Below are 11,644 nucleotides of genomic sequence, written 5' to 3' on the forward strand. Positions count from 1 at the left end.
TTCTTATTTCTAAAATATTTATAGAAATAATAAGAGTTCATTTATTATGATTAAAGTTTTATATTAAATATCGAAATATTAATTGAATCAGATATTTATTAGATTAGATGAAGAATAAAATTAAGTGTATATCTATACTATATTATAAAGCATTTGACAAAAACTCTTAAAAACCACTTTTTATGCGTAAAGTACTGTTTATTAATACATATTACTTAAAACTCAAGATTGCAAGTAGATTGTGCGTAAGTACAACTTATTAAAGCTCCATATCTGAATTCGTGTAACTAACTGTAAATAAACATAATCAAATACAAGATAAACATATCATTTTAAATATAAAAAATTTAAAATATAATTAGGATAATCATTGAGTTCTAACAGAATAATTAATTATTATCTATTAAAATGTTTATATTATTAACCCCCAAAAATAAATTATTTCGTTATTAAACTTAAATTAAATTATAATAAAAAAATAAATTAAAGAAATTACATAAAAATGAGAACTTTTAAATAGTTGATTTGATATTAACATTGATATTTTTTTTTTTCAAATTTTTATGATATTTTCAAATTTATATTGTATTCAAAAATAAAATCATTTAAAAACACATAAAATCGTATTATAACATCGATAGAGACAAATAATAAAATAAAACATTAAAACTGAGATATATCTTACTGCATTGCACGAATAGTCTTCTAGTAATTTATTAATAATTGAGTTTAGAAATGATACCCATCCTCTAAATAAATAGGTAAATTCTAAATAGGTTTCATTTGAAATTTGAGAAAGAAGGTCAACTCGTAGTCTCGTAGTACTACCATGAAGTCAAACCAGATCCTACGCGATGGCTTTATTTCGACTCTATACGACTAGTTTATATTAATTCAAATTATTTACATAAAAATCATAATAAGTCTTCAAACTCTTCTTAAAGTACACTTTCAGTCCCTCAAGTTTCAATACTCCATTTACACAAAAATATAATTCCCATTGATTTTGCCTCTTATTTGATCCTCCAAAGTCTTTTCTAAGAATGAAAACAGATTGGGTATTGGGTAGGTAATGCATTCTTTGGACGGATAATGTCATCCCCGACCCTCCTTGGGATTTGAAATAAAATCCTCGTTTCGTGTTGTTCAGAGATGGACTTAGAATTTTTTTTTTAAATGATGACGAAATTTGACTATAAAAAACAAGTATAGAGATATTTTCACAAAACAATCATTGGTCTGTTTGTTAATTCATTATTTTTTATATGTAAGGTCATGTGTTCAAGTTTTTTATTGTAATTTTTTTTTAAACATAGTAAATCTGAAATTAAAAGTTAAAAATTAAGAAAATGACATTAACAAGATTCAAGTTCAGGTCTGGGGAGAAAGAAAAGTCTTGTAAACCAACTATACAAATGGAAATTCTTATCCTCATTTTAGTTTCAAAATATATATGATGACAAACAATAAAAACTGATTCAATGACATTTTTTACGATAATATAATTTTTTACATTATGACGGAGGAACAAAACAATGGCCCGTGCCACCACATGTACCTCTTGGGTTTGTCCCTAGCCCATTACTCGTGAAAACAGGGAATCCCCATCCCGTTACGGCCGGATGCCTACGAATACCAACCCTATGGGTAAAATTTACGTCTCTACTAGGTGCAATGAAGAAGCAAGAGTTTAAACAATGTGGATTAAGTTATTACATATTGAAAGTAACAAAAGCCAAGAAAGTTAAAGGACCAAAACAGTCATTATCCAATAGTTGATGTACCATATTGTGCAAAATTTGTTGATAATAATTAGAATAAGTAAACTTAAGATTCAAATAAGAAACCCACTCCCTGTTTGAAGAAGCAGCATCCAAGCAATCTCTCTGTAATCTCTTCTCTCCATTGCCGATGCTTCTGCAACTCCATTCTTGAGATCTTCAATCAGAACCTACCTACTTCTTTCTTACATTCCTCATTCTACTTCTATATCTCACTATCTCCCCATTCACTCACACACTCGCTCAACCTCGAATTGGAAAAACCCTAATTCAATTTGGGTTTTCATTCAAACTGTACTTCAATTTGAATCTCAATGGCTGCAAGGGCTTCATTTTCTAATGAGTCTAGTTTAGTTAAGATGCCATTGCCCAAATCTCTATTGCTCAAGGATTATCTACTTGATGATCTGAGCTCCTGTTCTTCCAATGGCTTCAGATCGTATCCTCGCCGGCAATGTTTCACCACCGTCCGTTATCTAATCGAAATCGATCTTAATAAACACATGAAGCTTCCGCCAAAGCAAAAGCAGTTTCTTAAAAGCAAATCAAAAGCGAAAGAGAAACCGAAATTGAAGTCGAAGTCGAGATCGAAATCGAAATCTGTGTCAGTGCTGCACAAAGCTTCTGCTGCTGTGGTTAATGTTTTTAAGCACTTCCAGTGCTCCGGCAAGCCTAGGAAAACTTGTTTTCTACCAAGGAATCTGTCTCGGAAGCTATCGAAGCATGGCTTCTGGAAGAAAACAAGCAATCATCAAAATAAACACTTCGAAAGGTTGAAATCGTTCGATGAATCGATCAAAGAGAAGGAGAACAGCCTACCTCCGTCGTCAAAAGTTTCAACCGCTGTCACCACCACCACCACCACAAGTAACAGCGACAGCTCAGCTTCATCGGATAGCTACTTTACCGCCACATCTGATTCTTCTACCACTGGCGATTCTTCGAAGATCAATGTAGCTCAAAACGACGTGGAGGAAAGTAAGCAGCAAGCAACGGAGAAGAAAAACACGGCAAACGGAAAAAAAGTTGGCGGAGCCACCGCAACCGCCTCCGTTGAGTCTACTGCCAATGGAAACGCAAAGGTGAGGCCCAATTCCTAAGGAAATTTACAGAAATAGCTTATCTGCATTCACTTTTTAACCATTTTTACTCTAGTTTAATTTTTAGTCAAATTTTACGTTAAAAAATCCTTTATTCAAATTTTTGAATTATTATTTTTTATTATTTGGGAAAATAAAATATTAAGAGCGAAGAAGATGGAAAATTAGGTGGGGAGAGGTATATATAATTTCTTTTTAATTATGAGCTCCACGTGTTGGTATATCTCGTGCACGTGATCTTCAAACTGGTGATTTGCCGTAGATCCCGCCTACGTGTTATTCCTTTGCATAATCCATGCCGTTAAAAGCTGCAGGAGCACCTTGATCTCGTGCTCCACGTAGTACCATATTCTGAATTATATTTGCGAATTAAAAATGTCAACGTAAAAACTAAAATGGTGTAATATTTTGTATACGACATTTTTGCCTTTGCAGGTTTATTTAGAAATTTTATAAGAGATTAATAACTCTAAAAATTATTTATTTTGTGAGTATTTATAATGAATATTTTTCATCATAAATATATGTTATGATATTGATAGTAAATGTTATATCATGTTATTCATTTATGAATACCGAACAAATTGGTTCATAAATTTTTCTAAAATATTTAAGATTTTTAAATAAGCCTTCCTTTAGGACATGTTTGTTAGAAGAGTAATAAGTTTAATGAAACGTATAACTTATTCCATCAACTATACATTTATTGTTTGATAGTGGCTTAAAGATATAAAAAGAGGCTTATTCATTAATCTTTTACGGGAAACAGATATACAAGTTTTTTTTCACCTGACCCTCCTAGTTAAGATAACACGTTTTCATTTATGAAAAAACCATCTCAAATAAAAAAAAAAATTCAATCTATACAGATACATTAATCTCCATTGATAATTTTATTTGTACATAACTTAAACTAATCAGACAGTATAACATGTTGTACTTTTATAAAAATGATAATTTATTTATAATAAAATATGATGATTTGGGAAATGAATAAATGCATGGGAGAGATGAAATATCTGAAGCTAGTAGAATAATTTAGGGCAGGTGTCATTTGTGTTGTGATGTAGTTGGGTTGACTTCAATAAGTCAAAATTCGAATCTTGGGATTTACTTTGCTTGGGAAGGGTCATTTTTGTCTTTTTCTTAAATATTAAAACCTTTTTCCCCATCATATTGATCTCCTTTGACTCTCATGACAACAATTAACATAATGGAGTCAATCTATGTGGACTTGTAGAATATGACTTTAATGTTGTTTTGTAACTTAAATAACTTTAAACGTGTATTATCTACTGAAAAATGTAAAGGTATTATATATATATATATATATATATATATATATATATAGGGTTGGATTCACGTGAGACTAAGGGTTTTTCGTGAGACCCGTAAGACCAATTTATGTTCATTGATCAACTTTATAAGCTAATGATCTAATGGTCTAAAGTTGCACGGTGACAATTTTGTAATTATTGAGAAGTCTCGTGGCGTTTATGAATATTTAGATTGTCAGATTATAGATCTAATCCAAGAGTTGAGAATTGGTCTTACGGGTCTCGCAGAAAAACATTTGGTCTTACATGATCCCAAGTCTATATATATATATATATATATATATATATATATATATATATAAATTTGGATAATGATTTATTAACGATGATAATTATCGAATACAATTACAGAATGAGGAGAAAGAGCAGTTTAGTCCAGTTTCAATGATGGATTTTCCATGCGATGATGAAGATGAGGTCACTTCACCTTTCCAACATAGCCACATATATGTCAAAGGTTGGGATCTCTATCTCTTTCATTTTATCTTTCTTGATCAACAACTGTATTATTAGATCTATACTGACTTTTGAAAGTACTGTCCCAAATAGGAAGGAAACAAAAACTCATGCCCAAGGTTCGAAGAAGTAGGATTCGTGCTCAGCTAGAACCTACCCGATTAGAAGACAGAATCGCTTTGTCTGAGTCCAAAACACCATATTCACCACTTCAATCCTCCTTGCAAAATGGACTAGAGTCCGATCAAGAAAAATATCAGATTGAAAAGAAAGCAGTTGCATTGCTTCAACTATTGAAAGCAACGATGCCTTCTGATAATCTTTTTGAATCCACGATCACAGATAATATTTTGTTAGGATTCTTTATCGAACAAATTAACCAAGGAAATGTCTCAAACTTGGCAATACTGCAAGAAGCCAAAGATTGGATGAATGGGAATACAAGAAAATGGTTGGAGTCTCAGAATTACAAGATAACATATATAACAGATATGGAGAAGAAGGGACTGAAGTGGTTGAAGTATGATGATGAAGAGGTCGGTTTGGAGTTGGAGTATGAAGTTTTTACTTCTCTAGTCGATGAGATGTTACTAGAATTTTATTTCTAGTTTATTACGTCAACTTAGAATGCAGATATTCGTCTAACAACATTTTTATTCTCATATGTCTGTTTTTTTCCTTTTCCTGTAATATTTTTTTACCAAGATAGAAGTAGGTGAGACATAAAAGAAAATTGTTGTTTGTCGTAATAAAATTTCCCTTTTAACATACATAAATTAAAGATGATAACGCACAGAGACTTTGAAAACTTTCTAATTTTATATAAATTCTTATCTTGTAAAAGTTTCATTTCAAGTGTTCTTATTTGCTCCTTTTTTTAAAATATATAATACTTATATACGTCAAATGTAACAAATAAACTCACACACCCTCCTCACTTATGATACACATGTTTGAACCTCTTATTTCTTAGGAATATAATGACACTTCTTTTGCTATTAATTTATTTGAGGATTACTTAAAGCATTTCTAATAGCTATAATATTTTTCAAAAAAAATTAAAGATTTGAGAAAAGTTTGATCTAGAAGCTATGCTAAATTCTTCTAAAATAGAGAAAACAAAAATTAAATTTAAAAAATAAAAAAATATAATATAGATGTTGAAAATATTTTTATCATTTTTTCATATTTTTTTATTTACAGAATACGAGAAATCTCTTTTGATGTCACATGGCAAGAAATATTGTTGTTGTTATTGTCGGGTGTCCATGTCAAAGGATTATTTAATTATCAATTAAAAATATAAAAAAATAAATATTTTTTATATGATACAATATTATTATTTTAAATTCAATATGTAAATAATTAGAAAAATTATACAATAATTATTGACAATTTAAGTGTCGTTAATTTATATGTAGTTGTGTATGTTTTTATCGTGGAAATAATATAAAAAGATTAAAAAAGCCTAATTAAATTGTTACGTTACGTATAAGATGTAAGTATTCATTATTTCATACGTAACTCTTAGAATTCTTCTTAAAATTAATGTTTACGATATTGACACGAAGCTTATTCAACATGAACACAAAAACGTATATTTTTTGAAGTGATTTGGAAATATAATGTATCTGATTGTGATTACAAGTTTGTCCAACAATGTTTTTATAAAGAGTTGTTTGTTAAGTGTTTCTACGTCTTACCTGTTAAATGTTGGTTATCTGGTAAGAGAGAAAATTGTTTATCCACACCTTCTGAGTAACAAATGTTTTTTTGTACTAACCTGAATATCCAACCCGATATGCGAGCCGACTAATCTCAGGTCAACCACCTGCTTTGCGGGGAGTCTGAAGTCATCGCATTTGAACATCTGTGACTACAAGATGATTTTTATTCTTACTTGAATTTGAGGTGGGACCTCGAGATACTTTTAACCTTTGGAGCTCAAGCATAAACCAATCAGACACTACCCTTGTGGTTATTGACTAACAAATGTTGTTGACCGAGCTCTTAATCAGGTAAGACTGGAGAGGCTTACTTATGTGGTAAGAGACTTAAAATATCTTACTCGATCAATTGTTATCAAAAAAAATTATTGAAAGCCTCCTGAGTAACGTATTTATTTAAGAAAAACATGATTGGATAACATTCTAACATTTCTTAACTGCTTTTATATATATTTCTAGTAAGTATGAATTTGGTCCATGATAAGCCTCCATCTATGCAATTTCTGTTGGATTTGGTCCCTCTTAAAAATGTCCATCCACCGGTCTCTGTTAACTTTAGGGTAAAATGGTCTTTTTATAGCATCTTCAATTGCTATGCTATAATTTTTTTTTTAAATTAAGTATCAAAAGTCAAAATATATCTAAAAATAAAACTATGTGAAACCATGACAAGGGTTTATGTACAAAGAATAGGCAAACCCTTATTCGAGAGTCTAATATCTGTGTACTGTTTTTTTTTTCTTTTTCAAAATAATTATATCCAACTCCAACAGCTGTTTTATTTTAGCAATTTTATCATTAACTATATTATTAAAATGTTCAATACATTTAATAAAATATTATTTATATTTTTTCCTAAACACTTAATTTCAATGTCTTTTATTGATTAGAAATATTAAATATGATTTCTCTCTTTTAAATATGGAATTTTAGAGATTTATTCAATTTGCACCTTATTTTTTCTTTTCTTTGTTTTAGCATATGTTATAATATAACTGTTGGAGTAAAAATATATACTTCAAACATCCAAAATCTTTATTTTAACATAACTGTTATACGTTTGTCATTTTCTCTATTTTATTTTGGACACATTGGCGTGTTAACTATGTGAAATACGTGGAAATTATTCCATTTTTTAGTTATTTATATTTCCTTTTTAACCCGCAAACACCACCACCAACAAGGTGTTTGTTATTGCTTATTTAAAGTGATTATTAACTTATTTTGATGTGGTATTGATAATAAGAAGTTTTTAGTGTTTGAATGGAGAAAAGAAAATGTTTATACCAGTTTGACACCGGTAATAAAGAGTTTTTAATAAGTTACTTCATTTTAACTTATTAACTTATTCTGGTGTGGTATTGATAATAATGAGTTTTTAGTGTTTGGATGAGAAAAAAAAAAGGGTATCTCATCTATTTTATCAGATTATCCGGTGTGGAACCGTCATAAACTAATTCAAACATTTTTTATAAAACTTTGGTTTGTCATCGTATAAGTTGATAAACACTTTTACAAATAAACATAAATTGTTTTAAATAAACAATCCCAACCAAACACCCCCTTAAACATAATAGAATGAAAATTCAAGAACATAATAACTTTATACAATTTCATTAAAAAATGGATATGAATGAATGGAACAAATATGAGGGGAGTGGTTCCAGTCGACGATTCAAGCCATGAACCTTCAACCACATACTACAAGGACCAAATCCGTAATTCACTCTATAAAATCCAATCTTTTGAAGATGGCGTCTTTGCCATAGCAAAAGTGAAAAACTATATAAACAAGTAGATGTGATTTAGGATGCCAAATTCTTACCTCCAAGCTTCCTAATTCAATCTTCAAGGGTCTTTCTCACGTAAAATTCTGTTCATGTTTTTCCTCCTTTAATACACACACTGATGCGTCCAAAACTACCGCTCGCCAAACTCTTCCTCTTCCTTCTTCCTTATTCCTTATTTCAACCCATCACCCTTCCCCTACCAGTTATGAGTTAACATAATAGCAACCGAGAGAACTAAGATCCTTTTTCAAAGATTAAACGTAAAATGGGAAGTTGAGATTGGTTCTCCGTTTGTGATCTTTATCTTGCAGTTTAACTGTTTGATAAATTGTCTCATAGATGAAGGGAGAAGGGCAATCAAGATTTTTGTTTGGGATTTCTCTTACAGATAGACCCAAATGGCAACAATTTTTCATTTGCTCTTCTGGCTTCTTCTTTGGCTACCTTGTTAACGGCATTTGTGAGGTTGGTTTTCTTAATTTTGAGTCATACACATGGAGAGTATTGATATATGCTTCCATTAATGTTCCATGTTTAGGAATATGTGTCTTCATTGCTTGTTAATTTCCTTAAATCTTTTTGCTTTCAACATGTTCTTTGTGTATCTTGTTCTTGTGGGATTGATGTTAATCTTCATTATTTTCACTATATGTAAGTGCACTTAGCTAACAAGCTAGATACATAAAGTTTATGAATTATGGGAATTCTGAATAGATGGGTTTCTTGAATTTGCATTAAGACTACATCTTCGATTCAATCATCACATAATATGGGTCTCAATTTCGTTTCTTCGATTTTGTATGGAATACATAATAGTATATTAACTAAAAGACCATGTTTTCTTTTTCTTTTGCAGGAATATGTATATAATAGGCTTCAATTCAGGTATGATGCTATATCTTATTTGAAATTATTGATGTATATGAGTTCTAATCATTGATCCCAAAATTTCAGCTATGGATGGTATTTCACATTCTTTCAAAGCTTTGTCTACTTGATACTCATATACTTTCAAGGTTTCACTCCTAAACAAATGGTGAACCCCTGGAAATTATATGTTAAAATCTCTGCTGTTCTTATGGGTTCTCAAGGATTGACCAAAGGGTCTTTGGCTTTTCTCAATTATCCTGCACAACTCATGTTCAAATCAACAAAGGTAGTTGCTCACAACTTGTGTCTTTTTTGAAAGGAATACATCAATGGATTATTTGAATGAAAAATATCTTTGGGTATTCTTTGTGGGCAAGTTTATTTTGATCTTTTAAAGAAGTTCTTTTTTAATAATTACAGGTGTTACCTATTATGATAATGGGTGCCTTCATTCCTGGATTGAAAAGGAAGTACCCACTACATGAATATGTTTCTGCTGTTCTTTTAGTTGTTGGCTTGATACTCTTCACTTTGGCTGATGCCAACTCTTCTCCAAATTTTAGCCTTATCGGTGTTGTGATGGTTTGCGGATCTTTAATCATGGATTCATTTCTGGGTAATTTGCAAGAAGCAATCTTTACCATTAATCCATATACTACACAGGTAAATCACTGTCAGTTGGACTTTTGAGTGTTACAGGAGTTTGTTTTAGACCTCAAAATTCACTGGAATTTGTTCTTTTGGTTGAAAATTTTGGGAACTCATTTTAACTATATAAAGGGAATAAAATTAGAAGAAGGGAAAAAATAGATAAAAAAAACCTTCAAAAAAAAAACCTTCAGTCATATTTGAATTTGAAAAATACTAAGTTTTTCAGTATATGAGATATGCATGTTAGAGTCAAACATGAGCTAGACTTGGACCAATTATCCCCTATATATGATGAAACAACCTTCTCTCTTTAAGGGCTTTTTTGGAGAGTGATAAGGAAGTTCCACTTATTGTCAAATGGTATCAGAGCCAAGTTCCACCATTCTAGGGGAAATCCGTACCCGTCAAGCCCCCTCTCAACACTTTGGGATAATTTGTACCTGTCTAGTCTCAGTTGGAGGGGCCATGTTAGAGTCCCACTTCGGCTAGATTTGGACCATTCATCCTCTATATATGATGGAACATCTTTATCTCCTTAAGGGGCTTTTTTGAAGAGTAATTTAGGGGTTCCACATATCCTCACAATTCATTTGCCAAAAGTTGTTCTTATGGATGTGAAAAGTCCATACTATTTTCAGTTTGTTTATGGGCTTTGATCACTTAATTCTGTTTCGTATATTTCAGATGGAAATGCTATTCTGCTCAACGGTTGTTGGATTGCCTTTTCTAGTTCCGCCAATGATCATAACAGGCGAATTGTTTAAAGCATGGCATTCATGCTATGAAGTAAGTAGCAAAGTCCTCCCTTTTGCTGAAAAAAAATGTTAGATCCTTAGTAGAAATGCTCAAATGCATGTTTTAATCCATTCAAAACTCCTTTTTTGTAATCCCATCAATCTTTTTTGATATTGATGTCGTTAAACTTGCAGCATCCTTACATATATGGGGTCTTGGTGTTTGAATCTGTGGCCACATTTATCGGTCAAGTATCTGTTTTATCACTCGTTGCTCTTTTCGGTGCTGCTACCACTGCCATGGTGATTATAACTTCATTGTCAATTTCTCATAGCAAAAATGACGACATTATAATGATTCGATTTTGAACTACTCTTTAATATATGTGCAGGTAACAACCGCAAGAAAGGCGGTAACTTTATTGTTATCTTATATGATATTTACAAAACCATTGACCGACCAACATGGGTCAGGGCTAATACTGATAGCCATGGGTGTGATCTTGAAGATGTTGCCGAACCATAAGGTTCCAGGAACCACTCAATGGTCAGACACTGGGAAACAAGTGAAATGGCACCTTAAAGAACAAAAGAGTGCAGATCTTGAAGAAAAGAGGCCTCTGGTGTAAGATGGTCAACAAATTTCAATGGCTTAGATTAATCCTTAGCAGATTTCTTGAGAAAAGTACGTGAAATTATAAGTGGGATTTCACTTTTGGCTCATTAGATCAAACAGTGTTGTATAAAGTCCCTTTCTTGAGATAGAAATGAAGTCCATGTTTAGTCGTTAGTTGGGTTCTATATGTTACAATTTACAAAGAGGCAATTATGCTCATATGGGCTCAATTGTTTTAGAAGGGCTTTGATAATACCATTTGATTAGTTTATGTAATATTAAGTTATAAATTTATTATAAAATATTTTTTTATAACAAAATAAATTATCGTAAAGTTTTATTAAAACGACACCAAAATATAAAGGTTATATAGTTTTTAATTTTTATTTTATACCCTTTTCTATATTACCCTTATTATTAATATTTAATAAATTACATAAATTAATCAAAATATAGAAACCGTAAGAAAATAATATTTGAGGATAGTAAAGTGAAAGTTTAAAAATGATAAATTACAATCAATAAAATCTAAAGAAATGAATAAAATGTAAAGAGGGATGTTCGTTTGATCTTTTAGACGAG

The 11,644-nt window shown here is 31.0% G+C and overlaps 2 protein-coding genes across 2 annotated transcripts; both read left to right on the forward strand.

Moving 5' to 3' along the window:
• The first annotated feature begins 2,095 nt into the window (after positions 1-2,095).
• LOC112528605 lies at positions 2,096-5,282 on the forward strand. Its single transcript, XM_025139627.1, has 3 exons — positions 2,096-2,863; positions 4,570-4,675; positions 4,768-5,282. Exons 1-3 carry the CDS (start codon positions 2,096-2,098, stop codon positions 5,280-5,282), a joined length of 1,389 nt encoding a protein of 462 aa, XP_024995395.1.
• A 2,861-nt stretch (positions 5,283-8,143) lies between these two features.
• LOC112528050 (UDP-galactose/UDP-glucose transporter 2-like) lies at positions 8,144-11,224 on the forward strand. The gene is made up of 7 exons (XM_025138942.1): positions 8,144-8,656; positions 9,048-9,076; positions 9,146-9,347; positions 9,482-9,724; positions 10,397-10,498; positions 10,642-10,749; positions 10,839-11,224. The coding sequence occupies exons 1-7, from the start codon at positions 8,531-8,533 to the stop codon at positions 11,073-11,075; spliced, it is 1,047 nt and encodes a 348-aa protein (XP_024994710.1). The 5' UTR covers positions 8,144-8,530; the 3' UTR covers positions 11,076-11,224.
• The last annotated feature ends 420 nt before the right edge of the window (positions 11,225-11,644 follow it).

Source organism: Cynara cardunculus (assembly GCF_001531365.2).
Source record: "Cynara cardunculus var. scolymus isolate 2C chromosome LG 15, CcrdV1, whole genome shotgun sequence".
Taxonomy (NCBI): Eukaryota; Viridiplantae; Streptophyta; class Magnoliopsida; order Asterales; family Asteraceae; genus Cynara; species Cynara cardunculus.